This window comes from Meleagris gallopavo, chromosome 31 (assembly GCF_905368555.1).
Source record: "Meleagris gallopavo chromosome 31, MGAL_WU_HG_1.1, whole genome shotgun sequence".
NCBI classification, from domain to species: Eukaryota; Metazoa; Chordata; class Aves; order Galliformes; family Phasianidae; genus Meleagris; species Meleagris gallopavo.
Genome location: NC_139434.1, coordinates 2,021,021 through 2,041,006, shown reverse-complemented (window position 1 = coordinate 2,041,006; position 19,986 = coordinate 2,021,021). Strand labels below are relative to the sequence as shown.

Sequence of the window (19,986 nt, the reverse complement as noted above, 5' to 3'; positions counted from 1 at the left end):
TATCAGTACCATCTGGATGAAATCCTGCGGTGGCTGAAGCCCTCTCCTCGTCTGCGTGCGCTCGCCCAGTCGTGGGAGCCCCGGCTCGCTCCCCTGACGTAGGGCTGAGGGCGAAGGATCAGAATTTGGACTTGTTCCCGTACAACGAAGCGCCAGAACCTCGCGTGGCTCCGGCGCAGCGACCTCCCGTCCGCAGGGGGGCGCTGCCTCCCCCCGTGCGCCGTGCGCTCCACCCCCGGCGGGACGCGTGGTTCCTTCCCGCCCCGCACGGGGTTGGGCCGCTCCAGCTCCGCCCTCACCCCGGAAGCGATCCCTCGCGCCCCGGAAGTAGGCGGCGGGCGGCGGAGGGAGACGGGGCCGGGCCTGGCGGCAGCAGCCAGAGGCGGAGCCCGGGTGTCCTCGGCGCTGGCGCGGCCGCCGCCGGGCAGCGGGGAGCGCGGCGCGGATCGCGGATCCGCCGGCCAGAGTGCGGGGGACGCGATGCTGCTGTTCGTGGAGGTGAGGCGCGGCGCCGGGCCGGGCCATGTGGCGAGGAGGCCGCGCACGCCGCGCCGCGCCGGGGGGAGGGGACGGGGCTGACACAGCAAATCCGGGGCCGGGGGGCGCGGGGCGCCGGGCGGGGAGGAGAGGAGAGGGTCGGCGATCTGGAACGTTCCGGCGGGGCCTCCGCGTGGAGGCGGCGGGGGCGGTGAAAGGCACCGCGGTGACCTTCGGGGAGCGGCGGCGCTGGGCCCGCCCTGAAGGTGACGCGCGGCGCGGGGCCTCGCACCGGGAGCGGCCTCGCGGCGGGCCGGGGGTCCTTCCGTTAAACTGTGAGCGGCCGCAGCGCAACCGCCCCGCAACGCTCGGCCGCGGATCGCGGCGCTCCGAGCCGGGCTGCACGCCGCGCCGCGTGCGCTCAGCGCGGTTCCCGAACGCGGCTCCGGGTTCGGCTGCGCCGCTCGGCGTTGAGAGCGTCCGGAGCGAACGGCTGCGGTAATGGGACGGGAGCGAGGAAAGCGAATCGATCTGTAACGGTGTGTTGTGCTCCGTTGGGAACGCTGCTGACACGTTCTGCATTGAAGAACATGTGAATCAAAGTGTTTGGGAACGCTCCTTTAAGGCGATTGCTTCGGTTCTGCAGCTCGAGCTGTATGGAAAGGGGGAAAAGGAAAGGCTGTGCAGACATAGAAAAGCAAATTGCGAGAGTTGGGTTTTGCAGTATGGAAGCTGAGGAGGAGCTGTTAAAGCTCATGAGCAGTGCTGAGCTGAGTGTGGAGGTTCTGTGCTCCCACTGGGCTCAGAGCCATGCGGGTGTGAATGAATCCCACAAAGGCACACACCGTATTTTTGTTGTTTTCTTTGATCTCCTTCCTTCCTTTTTGTCGATAAGCATTGTTAGTTTCTGCCATCTTTGTTCAGGAACCATCAGTGATGTTCTCAGGAGCTCCAAATCAAACACATCTGACCTTGTGAAGGCGCTTTCCCTTCCAGTGTCAGCTCAGAGCTGGCTGTTCTGAATTGCCAGAGTGCAGCGCACTAAAACAGAGCCCGGCTTCACCTCTGGTTCTGTGGGGCTGCCTGAAAAACCCTGCAGAGTGGGGTTGTGCTGGAAGTCGTGGAGCTTTGGGGAGGATTAATTAGCTCACCGACTTTAGCTGTCAGTGCTGTATTTTTAGGCTTAGCTGAGGTGTGCATGTGCTGATTGCGAATTGATTTCTTCACCGTGTGCAGCTCAATTTGCTCTGAAAGTCTCAGCTCAGAAAACTTGCTGAGCTGAGGTAGTGGTGTAAAGCTCGTTTTTCACATGCTAATATTTGAGATAGATGTTTTTTGCTTGCAGCCATGGCAAGTATGCTGTTAGCATTTGATATTTATTGGAAAAATTTGAAATCTATGCATTCAGGATGGCTGAAATGCTGCCCTAATTGCTATCAGTGGTGCTTTTCCGTGAGAAAACCAGGACTGTGAGCGCTGAGATGGCTGACACAGTTCCCACGGAAGCCATTGGTTCAGGTGGGGGTGGCACCGTCTCACAGTGCCTTTGCATTACAGAGGGCTACAGGAGGAGCTCCCACTGTGCAGAGCAAAAACATCAGAGTTCAGTGGTTCTCCTGTGATCGCTTCCTCATCAGCATTCATAAGGTTTCTCTTTGTTAATCTCCCATAGATTTGCTGACTTATTAATCTTTAATTATTATTATTATTTTCCTCTGTTTATGTTTTCCCTTCTGGAAAACGTTTACCTTCTCACATCACAAGTTTTAATGAATTCTCTTTTAGATTTTTCACCTAGGTGCTCTTTTAGGGTGTCAGTTTGCTCCATGGAGTCTGTTCCAAACTCAGCGTTAAGATATTGCAGGATTAAAATATGCTGTAAAAGAAGCTGTCTTTTCATTTTTGTAGGCTCACTTGAATCTGTGGAAGGTAACATAGACTGATACAATAAAAAGCAGTGTTCTTTGCCATCTTCTCAAGAGCAGAGATGCTTCAGTGACCAACGTGGAGAAATTTCTGGAGGGGAATCTTTGACCACATTTGCTGGAAGTGATGTGAGGTGGGGGAGGCTCAGCTGAGAGCTTTGTCAGCTCATGGATGCCAGCGAGTGTTCCTAACCTTTGTATCTCTGTAAAGCTTTAACCTCATCATGAAAGTTCCCGATAGCAGCAGGGAGGGTTGTTCGGCAGCCAATGGAAGGGCCTGGTGTTTGTTAACCTCCCCTAAAGAAGCAGGAATTGGTGTTTTGGCCTCCTCTCCCGTAGAACCACTTGCCAGAACAGCAGCACTGCTCTCAGAGCACAGCACATGATATTCTCTAAAGGCTGATGTAAATGAGGGACTTTTTGTCTGCTCAGAGCCTGTGGTGTCTTGCTATTAAGCTGCATGATATCAGGGCTGGGTCTTCCAGAGCTCCATTATGTGTCATTAAATGCTCTACAACAAAGAGGAAGTAGCCCACGCTCTGTTTCAGGAGTGTATTTCAGATGCTGTATTAATAGCCTCATTCATTTCTCGATCAGCCTGAATCTGTTCAGTTTCTTACCCCTTTTCTCTGGCACCTGTGATTTCGGAACTTCCCATTAACGTGTGTGACTTCCAGGATGTGCTGCAGTAACTCACACTTAACCAGGGTTGCTTTTCAATTCTGATCTGCTTCAGAGGTGTAGTGATACCCCTGAAGTCTTTCAGTTTCACTTTATCATATTTGCACATTACAATTATTTTCATCTTGAGCTAAGTTTCTACCTGTAAGACCTAAGGCAGAGAGTTAGCATTTGTAAGTAACGAATCACCTCCTGGATGCACGTTGGTATTTGGTTTTAAATTTGATGAAAAGGAAATTGAAGGAAATGTGATGTTAGTTTTCCAAAGCAGATCCCTCTGCTGCCACAGTGCTACATCACAGAGGGAACGAGGGTGGGCAGAGCACAGTTCAGAGTTTGCTGATCTGCACTGGGACTGATGGGAATGTGCTGCAGCTGCGTACTGAGCTTTGGTTCCAGCACCTTGTTGGAGAGGAACTGCTCTGTCCCTTCACACTGCACTACTGCTGCTTCTCCTTCCCGTTTCCAGCCACATTATTCTGCTAATGTTCACAAAACCCATCGCAGTGTGGACTGAATTCATTGTGCCTAGAAGATTTTGAATTCTAAAAGCTTCTGCACGGCCGCCTTCACCTCTGCTTCACCCTCTGATGTGTTTGCCTTGAACTTCTCAGCGGTTTGGAGGCTTTTTGTTCCTGGGTTTGGAATTGTCCTCGGAGCGAAGTGCTTTGGAACTCAGTGCCACCTTGGCAGAATTGTCTCCAAAGCTATTGCAGCTGCTTCCTTATCCTCCTTTATGTTCGAGGCCTGGGAGTAAACCACTCCTTGATTTCAGACTCCTGGAGGCTGACGTCTGAAATATCAAATTTCCTCATTCACGAATTCGTGTGATAAGGGCTGAGATGGGCGGCTTTTGCCTTTTGAATTCAAGCAGGTGATGTGAATGAAGTGGGCTGTCCATGAAGAGGGAATCAGTTTGGAAGCCAGTGTGTTAATTGCTTGGAGGAAATTAGGAATTCTTATTCTAATTGTGGTTCTTGTTGCCCAGTCTCTGTATCCTTACTGTGGGTCTTTGGGAGCATTTATCTCTTTGGTTACAAGTTCACCAACATCCAAAATACACTGGTGTCTGCTGACAGCTTTCTTCAAGTCATAGAGACATCAGGCAATGAGGAGTCCTGGCCCAGTGTAAGTGATGCTTTGTTAGGAAAGATGTCACCAATTAAGTTCTGTAACTTGTTGCTAACTCTTCCTTTCGGAATGTGATGGGCTTTCTTTGTTGTTGTTCTGTTTTTTTAATCTTCCTGTCTAGGATAGGATGTGGAGGGAGGAAATCCTCTTTTCTGCTGAAAGGTGATAGGAGGACTGAAAGCCTTTACAAGTTGGAGGCTGTGCATCGCAGCCAGCAGCTTCCCCTGCTGCTGATGGCATGTGTCAGTAAAGAGGTTGGAGGCAGCGCTTCATGGAGGCAGAAATAAAATTCTTGGGAAATGGAAATGCCAGAGATTTTCCCATTTTGAGTGATGAAAACTGACGGGGTGGTTAGCAGCGAGTTGGCCACCTCGCATGTGGATGTGTACAGCAAATGACAAAGTTCACCTGTGCCATCGGGCTTGCTTGTTGGAGCATCTGGAGGTTATTTTCCGTAATGGAATCGTTGTGCTCTTTTCAGCAGGTAACATCCAAAGGAGCTGGCCTAAACCCCAACGCCAAGGTGTGGCAGGAGGGTCCCCAGGGCAGCGGCGAGGCGGCGCTGCCAAGCAATGGCGCAGAGCACTCATGGCACGAACCGGCGGCTGTGGTGGGGACTCAGACTGAGGGTGAGATGAGCCAGCGCTGGGTTTTGTTATGGGCTGTGGTGTGTGGGAGCTGAGTAGGAATTTAAGGAGGGATCCAGAGCTCCGCTGTGATGGTGATGGTACTCAAAGGGCCCGGTGATGACTGTAACGCGCTAAGAGGGAAACGAGATGCTAAATGTGTAGAGATGGGTTCAAGATGTCTTTCTTGCCATTGCTGCACTTTAGTATAAACTTGACCCTGTGAACAGGAAAATAAGTTCTGAGGGCTGCTTATAAAATCCTGGAAGATCACCTGGTGTTGCTGAGAACTGTTGCACAGCAGTGCTCTTACTGGAGTAGAAACTACAGAGCAGTTCTTCAGAGTTTTGTGGAGCGTTAAATATCTTAAATTTCAGCAGAGAGTCTGTGTGTTAAATCACCCCTCTGCTGTAGGGGAATCTTATCTGACAATTTCAGAACCCTGTTATTCACTGAGACCTTTGTGCAATCCAGATCTTTGTGAAAATAGAGAGATGGGAAGTGTTGTCCTCTGCAACGTAGGCGTTGAAAATCCAAGCCTTGTTATTACTGCATTCTCGAGTATTTTTTTTAATGCTGACATTCTCAAATGGAAATTATTCTGAAGCTTACAGCTGGTCTTCTGCTGTTGGTGCATTCTTCTGCCAGGTAACGTAGAGATTTCGGAAGATAGCTGCAAGCAATATGAAGTGATGTACTCCACGTCGTGTGAAGCAGCAAGAAATGGCACAGGAATCGACGAAGCAGCTGCCAATGGAATTGTCCTAACAACAGAAGATCTTGGATACCAAATCTATGAAGTGGCCGGTGGGTACTTGATTAAGAGCACCACTGTCAGTAGCTGTAACTGCAGTGCATGCTGCCCTTAAGATAGGACTTGTAAATTAGGAGTGGGAACTTTGTCATTTCCCAGTCAGTGTGTACTCAAGGAGATCCAAACCAGCCGTTGCAGTCGGCCAGGTAGATGAAGGCTGTGGGATCCAGCTCAGCACAACAGGAATGACAGCCTAGAGTGCGTAGTGTGGTCATCTTTAAATGTATCTTCTGTGACCTTTTCCTTTGTTACCCTGAGGGGTTCATAGTTGAATTGTGCAATGAAAAGGGTTTTTGTATTGATGTGAAACTGAGATCTGATAGTGAATGTGATAAATTTCAGGTGAAGGCAACTCCGTTGTGTCCACAGAAGATATTAGAGAATGTTTGAGGAAACAACTCGAGTTCTGCTTTTCACGGTACAGTCAGCTCAACTTTGTGTGAGCTCTTTATTAAAACTGCTACCAAATACTTAGTTTTGTTTGTTTGATTAATAAACACGTGAGCTGTGGGTGACAGGAGTTGGTTGCAGTATGGAATGAGGTCTGCTGGAATGCTGCAGAAGCGCTGTGTTGCATTTCAGCCCCATCCGTGCATCCTTGCCAGGAATGGGAACCCAGGCTGACCTCTGTGTTGTGAGGTGCTGGAGTAATTTAGAGAAGAGATGTCTGGCAAGATTGTTTTAGCAGAGAAAGCAACACAGAGCGTGCTTTAACTTTAATCAAGATAGTTGTTTTAATCATCTTACTCTTTGTGTTGATCTGCTAAGACACTTTCTAAGGGATGAAATCTGAGTACATTTTGGCTGTGAGTGGTGTTGGTGAGCTTTTAAGCCTTGCAGTAAGTATGTTGTTGTAAGGCATCTGTTTAAAAAAAGAAATAAAAATTGTGAGATTTTTATAAAATAATGAATTTGGTTTTTTTAGTGAGAATCTTTCAAAGGATCTCTACTTGATGTCCCAAATGGACAGTGATCAGTTTGTTCCAATATGGACAATTGCTAACATGGAAGGTATTAAGAAGCTGACAACTGATATGGACCTTATTCTGGACGTTTTGAGATGTAAGTCTGGGTATTTGGTGTTTGGTAAATGCTGAAGAGAACCTTGTACGGCAAAGAATGCATTTAAGGGGCTGTTCCAGACTCTTGAATTCTAGTTATGCTTTGTTATAAATGTCCAAATCTGTCTTAGTGAGAGGCTGCTTTGGGAGAGCATTCACATTTGCTGAGTGTACACCCAGTTCACTGCAAAGAAGTGATGCTGCTGAGGTGATTTTTGCCTTGTACGTTTTCCCATTTTAAGCCAGTTTTTGCATTTTTATTGTAGCTTCTCCTATGGTACAAGTGGATGAGACAGGGGAGAAAGTCAGACCAAACCACAAACGATGTATTATCATTCTCCGTGAGATCCCTGAAACAACACCTGTAGAGGTAAAGAGTTCTATAAGAATGGAGAACTTGGTGTTTTTTGGAAGATTCTTCAGCACTGCTTCAGACAGCAGCAGGAAGTGTTGCTTAAAAGGTCAACTGGTGTTTAATTAAGCTCTAAGCTCTTGTAAACCACAGAAGAGATTTTTTTTTTCTGCCTCTATCTGTTGACAAAAGAAGTCAAACTGAAATGACCTTGTCGCTGTTGTCCTGTTATTTTCTAATGCATAAAAATGTTCTTAAGTAAACTTTCAGCAAAATGGAGCTGGTGAGGCTTTTCTGGAGGGAACTTTGCACTGATCTCTTTAGATCCAAAAATGAAATCAGCCCAGAATTTAGTTCAGGCTGAATTTCTGTCCCAGTGGTGACTTGACTTGAAGTCAGACAGTTGTTTTGGCAGCGAGAAATGTTCTTAAACACACACATCTCCCATTCACTGTGACCCAGTGAGCTGAGCTCATTATGTTCAGAGAAAGGGGATAATAAAATTCCTACTGATATTTGGCTAAGAGAATGATTTAGTTCTTTGTTTCTTAAAGTTGTAACATGGGGTGTTTGTCTGCTAGCATGTCCTGTCTGAAATACGATTGATTGTTGCAGAGCTGTCAAATGAGGAATATCCTTTAAAATCATGACTGTGTGTGACCTGATTTTTTTGCTGCTACTTTCATACAGAAGTATCACCAGTTTTACTCCGGTATTGATTTTTTTTATCATGATGGTGATTCTTAATCAGTTTATTCCTCTTTACTTTGGGAGGAGTTTTACTTGGGGAGCTCGGTACGCTGCACTTGCACTGTTGAGTTCATTAACTGGTAGAGGATAACCTGCTGTTCTGTAAAGGGAATAAAAGAGCATTTCTGATCAGGTGAAACTTGCTGCTGAGGAGAGCTGGAGAACCATAAGTAGCTGATGTCTTTCTCTCCCCTAGGAGGTTAAGGCTTTGTTTAAAAATGAAAACTGCCCCAAAGTCATAAGCTGTGAGTTTGCTCACAACAACAACTGGTACGTTACATTCCAGTCTGATACAGATGCTCAACAGGTAAGGCTGCCTTCAGCTCTTAATAATACTTCTGTTTTGTTATTGGTGCTTCCCTGCTCGAGAGAATTGCATGCGTGCTGCCCACAGCTAAAAGTATTCTTTGTTTATTGATTCTCCCTCTTGATATTGTAAGAGATTATTTCCAAATTCTGGTTAACGTAGAAGTTAGAAGGCTGTAGGATTTCAGTTCCCTTGTCTGCTTGCCACAACTGTGATATCTAACACTTCAAATTCAGGATACCAGATAAGTTAGCTGAGCTAACAGGGAAGCACATTAAGTCATATCTCTTAAGTGGTACAATTTCATCAAGGTATTCTAATGTTAATCTCTTCTATGCAGGCATTTAAATACTTAAGGGAAGAAGTGAAAACCTTTCAGGGCAAGCCAATAATGGTAAGGCTGTTTTATAAGGGATTTCAGAATGAAATATTGTTTCCATTGGAATGACATTGCGCATTTGTGGGAGTGGGGAGTTAAGGAATTAGCAGTGGGAAAGATGTAAACTGGAGATATAATCTGTAGTTCTGTAGGTCATTGACTTGAATGAGGTTGTGGACAGCATTGAGAAGTTAGCATTTGGTGCCTACAGGTGAGCCACAGTGCTGCTTCCAGTGAGGTGTGAAATTCGTTTCTGTTTAATCTTCTCTACTTCCCTGGGAATCTGGGCCTGCAGAGCTCAGGAGGGGGACTCTCCTTCACGAGGCTCTGCTTCCTTAACTGCACTGCAAATAAGGCTGAAGCCACTGGTTGTGCTGTGAAAGGAATTGTCTAAGTTGGAGTCTGGATAGTTACTGCTACAGAAAGCAGTGTTACCTTAAACTTCACCTCTAGTTAAAGCAGTGTGTGTATCCTGTGCTCCTAAGAGTGTAATCTGATTCATTTTTATCAGTGTTTATTTGTAAAAAGTAATCAACTTGCTTCCTCTTAGTGTCCCTTGTGTTACAATTTCAATAGGCAAGAAAGGTGTCATGTTCTACTTCTCCCTTTCTCCCAGCTAACACACGGGATGTGATTTGCTATCTTACAGGCCAGGATAAAAGCCATCAACACGTTTTTTGCTAAGAATGGTTACCGGGTAGTGGATTCCAGTGTTTATGCTCAGCCCATTCAAACACAAGCACAGTTTGCCTCACCGCTGTTTATGCAACCTGTATATAGTCCTCAGCAGTACTCTATTTACAGCATTGTGCCTCAGACATGGTCTCCAAATCCTGCACCTTACTTTGAAACACCACTGGTGAGTAACAGCTGCTGAGTGATGAGAATGGGGGAGATAGCCCAAAGCATCAGTAACGGCCTGGATAACAGATCAGTGGGCTTAGCAGGCTCTGCAGCTGCAGGATGCAGGGGTTTTCAGTCAGGTGGCTCTGTTTTATATCAGGGACCTCATAAAGCAGGGCTGTGAGAGCGGCAGTGGATCTCACCATTGTCTGCCATTGTCAGATTTTGGTGTGCAGTTCTGTTCTCCAGTAGTTGATGTTAGTGGATGAGCTCTGCAGCTCTTTCAGGAAGCAGAGGTCTGCGCTGAAGGAGATCTGCTGGTTGTTAACCTGGTGGGGTTTTCTCTCCAGTGGTAAGGTTACAGCATGCTGGCTGGAGTAGCTCTGCATAAAAGTTTGTGCAGACTAAATGAATAACTGCTGAAAATGATCCCGTGTAACTGCAAACATTTTTCTTTGATGTTCAGCCATTGAGACTCTTCTGTCTGTTGCAGGCCCCCTTTCCTAACGGTGGATTTGTGAATGGCTTTAATACACCAGGATCATATAAAACAAATGCTGCTTCTTTGAGTATAGGTCGCCCATTCCATAGGAATCGGTAAGATAGCTGCCTCTGTTGTTTGCTTTCTGAGAACTTACAGTACTGAGACCCCACAGTGTTCTTTGCACACCTGTAGAGTGCAGTGCCTCCTAATGGGACCAGTTTATTTATTTTAACAAATAATCAAAGTGGTTTTTTTTTAACTTGACTTATACCACAAAATAAGGATCGAGGTAGCAGCTTAAAAGCCTAAAATAATGGCCATGTGCACTGGAGAGAGCAAAGGTAGCTCCTTTAAAAGCCTCAGAGGAATTTTTGCAGACAAATAACTTCCTCTTAAGGTAATACTTCTAATTATGTTTGTCATGTGCAGATTACAAACTCATGCAGTGCAAACATGAGCTTTTCCTGCTGTGTGCTTAGTCCTGCAGAGCCACTCAGCGTGTGCAGCTCAGTTGCATCCCTGAATGCTTTGTGCTACAGCTGCACGACGCCGTGTGTCTGTTACTTGTAGTTTATTTACTTTATCCCCATCTTTCCTGATTAACTGTAAAGACTGCTCAGATATAAACAGTGGGGAGGAGGGAACAGCTTTGTATTTGCTGGAGCAGTACTCTGTAAATACAATGGAGTAGTAATCTGTTTGTGTGGGTGGAAATGGGTTTATTTGCAAGCTCTTCTGCTGCGTTCAGCATGTGGCTGGCAGCGTGGAAATGGAGCTGTGTTCTGTTTGTGGAGTCAGTTGACAGCTGACGGTTCTGCAAGTGTTTGTGTGATGCAGTTAAGGTTTGTGGTTGTTGGCAGAGGATGAACTTGGAAATGTGGTCTCTGGTGACTCAGCAGAGCCTTAATGCTGGCTCTGCAGCTGGCAATTCAGCTTAGGAGATGGGGCAGCTGATTCTGTCACAGCTGCACATATCACAGCTGTGATTCTGAAGTTCATTAATGTTGGTTTTTTTGGTTTTTGCCTTAAATTGTGTTGAAACTTACAGCTTGTAAAAACTGCTAATTACGTGGGTCATCTCAGAGGTATGGATGCTGAAAACATGCAAGAATTGTATGTGCCCAAAGATTAACATCTAGGAATGCCCACACACTCACTGACTTCTTGTAAATTGCACCTGCCTCGTCTTTAAGGTTCTAAAACTCTTCTGGTTATTTAAAACTTTCATTTGCCAAAGTTCAGTAATTGAGAAATTATAGCTTCAGGGTCAGGTGTGTGCAGGTTCTGCTGGTCTTTCTTGGTTGTCTTATCTTTCCTGCTCATCTTGCTGAGCCACTGTGCTTGTACCAAGCTCTGCTTTCACAATAATAAATCTTAATGTTCCAGAAGCAGACAGGGATTATACTTCAGCAGGACTCCTTTGCAAGCACAAGACTGAAAGTTTGGCCCAGTGATGATCAAGTATCGCGCTAAGAGAGAACAGGTCCAACAGTCAGCGTCTGGGCAGTCTGCACTGCATGCTTTTCCTTCTTTTTACTCTTTCATGTCACCTTTCTTTCTGTCTGCTTTTTTTTTTTTCCCTCCTTATCTTTTCTTGTCTCTTCTGCTTTGCTCTTCTGCCCAGATAAGATTGTGGCCTTCTCAATGATGGCTAAGATTATGAGATCTGAGGGCTGAAGAATGACCTGAGAAGATGTTGCCTTACTGGGGCCTAAGAACTGGTTCTCAGTGCTGCTCAAAGCTGTGAAATATGAATTAATCTTAGTTTGATGCATCTTCTCTTGAACTGTAGAAGAGTTCATTCAGAGAGGTTCATTCAGCTGCTGCTTTCAGATTTGTCCTGGCTCATTAAGCTTCATTTTTTCTGTCATAGAGGCAGTCGCTAGTTAAATATTGGATTTTTGTCTGTAGCTAAACATTTGTCTAAGCTGGTTGTGTTTGTTTTGCCCTGATTTGCTGCAGTGTCCTTGTGGGAAAGGAAGGTTGGGTTTTGTGAGAGAAAGTCCTCAGTGTTAGTGTTGGTTAAGTTAAATTGATATCTTCTGCCCAGCCATCTAAAAGATGATTTAAAATGGCTTTGGCAAAGCAGATGAATTTGATCACTCAGAATTTGGCAGAGACAAGACAGGCTCTGTTCTGCCTTCCGGCAGGTCGGTTTTCCTGGGTAGTTTTCTGTTTAAGACCCGGAGCTGTAGCACACAGTAACACTGAGTGTGCACAGCCACATGTGGGTTCAAAGGAGATACAGCTTTGATGCTGACTAGTCAATAAATGGGTAAAAGGTCTGGAAAACCACGGTCACTGTGGAGGTGTTTGATAACGGGAGCACTGGGGCTGAGATCCTGGCTTTTGGGGAGGAGGGCTCTCCGCTTCCCTGCTCTGATCTGCCCAGGCCCCTTCAGCACATTCAGTCATACATCTGCTCCAGCTTCTTGTTACAGTTCAGATTTTTTGCTTGTGCTGGAGTGAGGTTTCTTCTTTAGGTTTCATTCTGCAAATAAGTTGCCAGAACCCAGTGTCCATGCAGCAGGTACAGGTCGGGGTTACGCTGTCTTTTCTACTGTGTCAGGTCTTTGGGGATTTTGTTTTCTTTTGGGATCTGTCAGGCAGTGACCTCTGTTTTCTGCTGACAACATTTGATGAGAAGAGAGGTGGCAGGAGAGCTAGAATGGAAGGAATAAATGGAAGGAAGGAATAACAGTTTCTTTGTTCTCGACAAGTGTTGAGGAAACAAGACTTCTCTGATGGAGTTCCAGTACATATTGACCTCCTCCTTTTTGTCAGCTACAGATTAACAGTAGGCAGTGGAAACTTTGCAGTTTGTTCTTTAAACTCTGGGTTACAGAGCCTCTTGCCATGTGCCCTGCAGTGTGAAGCCTCACTTCCGATCGTCAGGCAGCTCAGAGCACGCTGCGGAGGGTCCAGCTGCTGCCAGCACTGTGTCAATGGGGGATGGACCACTGAGCAGAACCAACTCAAGGAATTTTGTTATGGAGCGACATAACAGCACGCTAACGGGGCACCAAGAGCAAGGCTATTCCCAGAAGGATTCTCCTACCATGCAGATGGAGCAGAATGGGGATTATGGCATTGGCAGGGGCAGGTAATGCAGCAATGTGTTGGAGGTTCGAATGATGCTGAGCCAAGGATCATCAGCCATTGGCACAATAGACGTTTCTGTCAATTTTCACTGGAGAAAACTGATATTTAAACAGAGCATGATAAATACTTAGCTGTTAGCATGAATACCTGCTTGACTGAATAGCTGACAATTCTTCTGGCAAATACTTTAAGATGTCTTTATTCCAAAATAACTGATTTGCCTCCGGAATCGTTTCCAGAACATTTGATGAATTAATGTTGGTATTTGTACTGGCATAAAGAATAAATAAATCTTCATCGATAGGCTGTTGTGAGTCCCTCTGCTACGGGTCCCCTTGTGATGTACTTTGGCTGTAGATAAGTGACTGAGTGGCTTGTTTTTCCCTTTAAAGGAGAAACATCTTCAGAGGTCGGAGGAGACGAGAAGATGACCGGATTTCAGTAAGTTCCACTTCCTTTACTGCAAGTCATGCATTTAGTGAAGGAATGGCACAGTCTTTAAGTTCTTAGATTACACCGCTAGTAGTCACTGCTTGTCAGGAAACTCCCTAATGCTCAGTTTCAGCTCTTTCAGTACTACAAGTCATGGCTCTATTAACTAACAGATATTTTCTTTCCCTGTAGCGACCTCAGCCTTCAACAGAAACAAAGACTCAGACACCAAAGTTTGATTTGTTAGCATCAAATTTCCCACCTTTGCCTGGTAGTACAGCAAAAATACCAGGAGAGCCTGTGCTGGAGAGCAGGATGTCTGATGTAGTCAAGGGAATCGGCAAAGAAAAGGTACCTGCTTAAGTCTCTGGCAAGAGCACAGTAGCTCACCTTGCTGTGTCTTCCTTCTCCCCTGCCTAAAGAATAAATCATTCTTGTTAGAGCTGTGCATTAGAGTGCTTTAAGACCAAAAGTTACGCTGTTTTAATATAACAGCACATCTTCTGTCTCTTCTGGATTTCCTTGGCTTCGTGGGAGTATTCAGTTGAAGCTTCTGTAATTACAGAATTACATATCGTGTAAGCTCAGTTCTGGAGTGGAATAAAGGAGGGAAATGTGGGTTGTTGGTTGTTGTAGGAACAGTTTGTGTGTCGTCTAGACAGGGGCTTCTCCAGGTGAATCTGCTGCTTGAGCACTTACTGTGGGCTTTATCCACTGTTTGTTTCACCCACACAGATGGTGATTGGCTTAGAGGTGATGCTCCAAAAGAAACAGAATTCCTATAATCTGGACTTGAGTTGCCTTTGGAAAAATCCCACTATTCCGTTTTTGTGTACTGGCACGTTGAGGAGCAATTCAAGCCCGTGTACCATCTCTTCATATTTTGCATTTTCTTTCTGCACAGGAAAGCAAAGATTTGCTGCCCAGCTGTCCGGCTCCTGCTCAGGAGGAACAGACGCACAGCATTGTCCAGCAGCCTGTGACGAGCGTGAGTTCATCGGGTCAGACTGAAGCTGTGGTGTTAAGGTATGCAGCTCACGTGAACCGGGTGTGTTCAAATCTGTGTCTGTGGCCAAGACTGTAGCTGACATCCTGCAGGATGGCAGTAATGTTTGTGCTTCCTTTCCCGTTTGTGGAAGGCAGCTCCTGTGGAGGCCACAAGATGAAAATCATGGCAGTAAAAGCTGCACCGTTCTGCAAAAAACATGGCTATGGCTCTGAAGTCTGTCACAGACTTTAATGTTAAACTGTTCTTGATTTAGCAGCGCAGTTCAGCCAGAGAGCAAACCAGAAGTGTCTGTTCAGAAGGATGTTAAAAGCCACATGTCCCCACCTGTGTCTGTCTGTCCTGTCAGCACTGCAAAGCCGCCAAGGACAAATACCACCAGTACCACCTCGTCTCCTACTAACACAAGTGCAGCTCCCGCGGTGTCGGTGCAGGTAAGGCCCAAAGCAGGGATGGAGTGAGGAACGTGGGGAGCTCTCCCTCAGTGTGCTGAAGTAGCACCTGGATCTCTTCAGTGCATTTTGCCACAGCTGTGGTTTCAGCACTCATTGTGTGCGTTCTTGGGACCGCGTGGAAGAGCACGGTGTGTTTATTGTGGTCTGTAAACACCGCTCTTCTCCCTTGGTCCCAAAGGAGCCGCGCAAGCTGAGTTACGCGGAAGTTTGCCAGAAGCCCCCGAAGGAGCCGCCTCCCGTTCCTGTTCAGCCTCTCAGGGAACTTCGCACCAACATAGTTCCCCCAGCCAAAAACGACGACAGTGGTACGGCCGAGAGGGCTTCGGAGAAGGCTGCTGACAAAGCTGAAGGTCGGATGAAGGATTACTCCGGGTTCCGAGGCAGCGGGCCGCCCCGGGGAGCTGCGGGGAAAATCAGGGAACAGAGGCGCCAGTTTGGACGCAGATCATCGCCTCAGGGAGCGCCGCGGCGTGTCGGCAAGGAGCAGTACGTGCCACCTCGGTCACCAAAGTAACGCCTGTCCGGCCCATTCCTCTGTTTAATTTGAGCTGTGGACTAATGAGCAGCAAAGGAGACTGAGAAAGAAGTATTCGTGAAGGGGAATACTGAACTGGAGTGTGGCTTGTGTGGAGCAGGTGCGGAGGGTCCCAAAATTCATCTCTGAAAGTGATTTCACAAATGCTGGAGGATTCCAATCAATATGAATATAGAGATTATAATTTTTGTATTTTTGTTTTTAATTTGCAGAGGGTTTCCTGCTTGAAATCTGTTTTGGGGTTGTGAAACTAGCTTTTTGACAAAGTGAAAGATTGTGAATCGACGAATGAACATGTCACTTGGTGTAGGAGGAGAAGGATAAGAGATTATTATTTTTGAAAAAAAAAAAAAAGAGCATTTCTGTAAAAGTAGAAGTTTTTTTTAACCTATTTAACAGTTGGCTTGTAGGATGATGTGTCTGCCATTGATGGCCTTGCATTGCAGAGCGTGTCTGCAGCCCAGGTGCTTGGTCGGTGCGTGAGGTTGGGTGAGTGCAGCCAGGTATGTTGTCATGGCTTAGTTACCGATGATAAAAACTGAATGTACTACTGTAGTGAACTTTGTGTTTCCAGCTTGGAGTATATCTCTTGACCTTACTAATAACTCATTCAGCAAGCTTTTTAAACTATAATTTTTACAGGAGACTGGATTGTAGGTCTGAGCACATGGACGGCAAAACCTGTCTTGTACGTGCAGTTGGAAGGAGGCAGAAGGGAGCGTGTCAGAACTTCTAATTTGACCTTCCTCGCCTCCTTGAGGGAGACGTGATGGGGTTTTTCATTTGTTTTTATCTCGCTTTTTACTTTCTCTAATCTCTTTATTGCAGGCTTCTGTGCATTTATCTTGGTATGTTTTCGTGAGGCAGACCCAGTATAGATGGGTGATGGACAGCTGCACGGTCCGTGGCGTTAGCTCCATGTGTAAAGAGCCTGGAATTGTGGAGTTGTGCCCCACAGAGCCCTACCAGGCTCGGGCTGGGGTCTGCTCTGGAATAGTTAGCAGCTCAGGCGCGGCTGGGTTTCTGTACGCTGACCTGTCTTTGTGATCTGGAATAGGGCATGGGATGCTGTATGCTAGAAATCAGGGTTTAGGTGTACTGGGAACTTGTTTACAGCTGATACAGTAACAACTGACTTTGAAAAACTGTTCCAAGTGGAACTAAGGATAAAGAATTAAACAAAAACCCTCGTGTCCAGAGAAGCTGCTCGAAAGGTAGCATCTGGCCTAGCTGTATGCCGACTGAATTTGCAACACTATTTGTGTAGTAAGTGGTTAAGTTTGAAGGTGATTACCGTAATGACTGAAATGGGAAAACTCAGCGCATTAATCTGCCAAAATCAGCATGCCAGGGTTCAAAGTTCTGTGTGAAGCGTTAGGAGGAGGTTCCAGCAGTAAGAAATCACGCCTTTTTTCTTTCTGTAGCGAATAGCAAGTGTACAAACTTTAAGTCGTAAGTTGTGAACACTGGAAAACTCAATTGTGATATATACCGTAAACATCTTAGTAATATATGTTAGTGTTGCCATTAGAATGAATGTAAGTGGCAGTTAAAATAACTGTGAAAATTTTCATTTTCTGATTTCTTAGCCAGATAACCCTTGGCAACTTCTTACTCAGTAGGCATTCTCTATCAACTGCTTTGAGAACACTCATATCTATTTTTATAAATATATATATAAAGCCAGAGTTGTCATTTCTCTAACTTATTATTCAGCTTGGCAATTGCTTTGATTTGATTCATAACACGATATGATGTATTTATGCAGTTAACTGTTCATTTCTACGCATGTTATATATATATATATACACATATATATTAAAAAAAAAAAAGAGAGAACCAAACCAAAATCATTACTCACTGTTAAACTACCTGTACTGGGTTTGGGAGGTTTTTTTTAATTTAGTTAAAAAGAAAATAATAATAACTGTTGATCATGTCTACAGTTTAGGAATGCTTACAGAACCCTTCTCCATTTATTTCAATGATGCTACGTTTGTTGGAATGATAGAGAAATTCAAATATTTTGAAATGTTTTAAGTTCTGAAATGGAATTCAGAATTATTTTTGATCCGTTTAAAGGCTACAAAGGACGACTGCAGTCAAACTGGAAAAGCTGTGATAGTCACAGATGTGTGGGTAGACGTGTGCTGTCACTGGGGGTTCAGGAAGCACTGGGTGCTCTCAGTGCACCTGGTAACCATGTAGTGCTCCAAGGTGGAATCAGAGCTTTTAACAATTGTGAAATGGAATTTTTTTAAAAAAATTATTTTATTACTTGTGGGGAAAAAATGAACTGCAGTTCAGTCTTTCTTGAACAGTGACTGGGAAGACTTGACCATGGAAAGGATGCTTTGTGTGTCCTGGATGTACATTTCCCAGCAGCAGAGCATGGCTCCTGTACAGTGTATGCGAATGTCTGTAAACCCGTTGGCTCTTTTTTTTTCCCCCCAGCATATTAAGACTTTGATCAAATTAGAGCACTCATAATTATTTATTTAATACTTATCTGCAAGGATTTAACATTAGCATTCCCCTTCCTCTTCTCTCCTGCCATTGATATTGTTGTTTTCTTTCCTAATCTTTTGTGCATTGGGGGAAATAACCAAGTCAATGTAAAGGCTGTGAAAACTAGTGAAAAAATAGTTTTGTGTGCAAGTTCTCCTGCAGTACTTGTATTGCATGGCAAGCGTTTCACTTAAACAGGCTAGCTGCTACGTTCTCATCCCTGTAATAGACTCAGGCAAGCTGCTGTGTGTGCCCATCACGTCTGCCAGTTCTGACAGACTGCGGGACACAGGGACAGAAAGGCGACTTGAGCCAGGCTGACTGCTGGGGCAGCCCATGGCTTTCATTTGAATCACATCACCTCAGCATTAGAGGTGAAACTGTCCCTTGTTCAACAGCCGTGTTCAGAATGCACCCGTAGTGACACAGCAGCTCTCAGCAGCTCCGTCCCACGCGGTGTGAACAAAACCTGTCCTACTCTGCGGATGATCCATGCGTGCAACTTTCATGAACTGTGAGCTGTGTTCAGCATTGCCGACTTCTGTTCCCTACAGAAGTGTGCTTCCCCTTTTTAAGTTCTTTTCCAAATTATTGTGAATGGAAAGGATCAGGCTGCTCTCTTGCATTTTTGCTGGAGAGTGAAAAGAGGAGTAATTATTTGCATGTGATAGTAAAAAGTGCAAATTTTTTTTTCTTTTGATTTCTAAAATTAAGTTAGTTTTATAGCATCTTACATTCCTGCTATACTTGTTTTTAAAAAATAATAAATAAAAAAAATGTTAGCCTGGCACAGTATGATGGTGCAGTTTTAGCAGTAGATTTATAAAAAGAAAAATAAAATAAAAATGTAACCCACTCTATTAACCAGAAGAGAAAGGTGATACTGTGGCAGATCAGTAGCAAATAAGTGACTTAATGCTTTACTGTAGTTCAATAGCTATGGCCTTACTACTTTGTCAATATCAGCTTAATTGTCTTGAAAATGTCTGCTATTTTTACTGTACCCGGGGGTGTCAGCCTGGGGTGAAATATCTGATATGTACAGATGATATTTTAAATTTGTAAAATGCACCATTGTATTACAGACGATGCAACAGAAATGCACTTCGGGGGGAAATTGCTTCTGATGAGTTTTTTTGTAAATCCTCGATGACTACAGATATGCAATAGAATTGTTTTTTTGTTTCTAATTTTGATATTTCCTTCTGAAACGTAACGATTGTTGCCATTAATCTGAATGATTTCTCATGCTCTTTGTGTGTATATATTACCTATAGTCTGAGCTTCCTTTAGGATGGTACATAGCTTTGGTTTGTTGTGTTTTAGTTAGCTCTTCTCTAAGTGCCTTTAGCACAGGCACTGCAAGAGGCTTTTGGAGTCTGTTTTTAATGTACAGTTGGGAGGACTTGAAATGGAGTTAAAGCAACTTATTTCTGAAGAAAAAAATAAAAATAAAAATCCATCCGGAAACTAACCTGTAACAACCTAAAAATTTTATATTTAAGAAACCAGAGGTTTATTTTTATGGAGCTTCAGTTATGGATACAGTTTCCAGAAAATGCAATTTCAGCTATAAACAGACTGTGCATAAATGGTTGGTTTTTTTTTTTTCTTTTTCTCTTTTTTTTTTTTTTTTTTTTCCCTCCCTGATTTTTATAGAAAACAAAAGATTCAGATAATATATTGAGCTCATGTGAGTACAGCCCTCGTGTTCCTCCCGGATTAATCCAGCTCCCCCACAGCATCTCTGAGCTCCTCATAGGGCAGGGCTTGAGTGAAAGGAGAAAAAAAAAAAAAACATCTGGCTTCTCTGTCTGTCCTGGTATATTCCTGTTGTCAAAACTGTCCAAAAAAAACCCCCACAAATTTGTGTCAAGTAGGTTCCATGCTTTAAATGTTCAAATGATGATACTTGTATTTGTATTTGTTTTTGACATTGCCAAGGTGCTATGGGAAATTGAAATAACAGTTATAGAAAAAAAAAATAAAAAGCTGATTTAAAAAGAAAAAACTACACACACACAAAAAAAAAACACACAAAAAAAGCCACCAATAGTCTCTCTCAGCGCTGTCTGTTACGCGTGTGGGGATTTGAGGGGACGGGGAGGCGGGAAGCGG

General features: G+C 44.8%; 1 protein-coding gene across 4 annotated transcripts; it reads left to right on the top strand.

The window, feature by feature from the left end:
• Positions 1-292: 292 nt before the first annotated feature.
• On the top strand, positions 293-19,921 carry LARP4 (La ribonucleoprotein 4). Of its 4 annotated transcripts, none has more exons than XM_085212429.1 (16): positions 294-498; positions 4,699-4,843; positions 5,489-5,647; positions 5,997-6,072; positions 6,580-6,716; positions 6,982-7,085; positions 8,014-8,124; positions 8,465-8,518; positions 9,153-9,362; positions 9,840-9,943; positions 12,700-12,933; positions 13,325-13,373; positions 13,557-13,715; positions 14,269-14,390; positions 14,627-14,804; positions 15,004-19,921. In XM_085212429.1, the coding sequence occupies exons 1-16, from the start codon at positions 481-483 to the stop codon at positions 15,337-15,339; spliced, it is 2,196 nt and encodes a 731-aa protein (XP_085068555.1). In that variant the 5' UTR covers positions 294-480; the 3' UTR covers positions 15,340-19,921. The 4 variants fall into 4 exon arrangements, with proteins under 4 accessions (XP_085068557.1, XP_085068555.1, XP_085068556.1 ...); XM_085212430.1 differs by having other exon boundaries at positions 4,696-4,843; positions 14,630-14,804; XM_085212428.1 differs by having other exon boundaries at positions 4,696-4,843.
• The last annotated feature ends 65 nt before the right edge of the window (positions 19,922-19,986 follow it).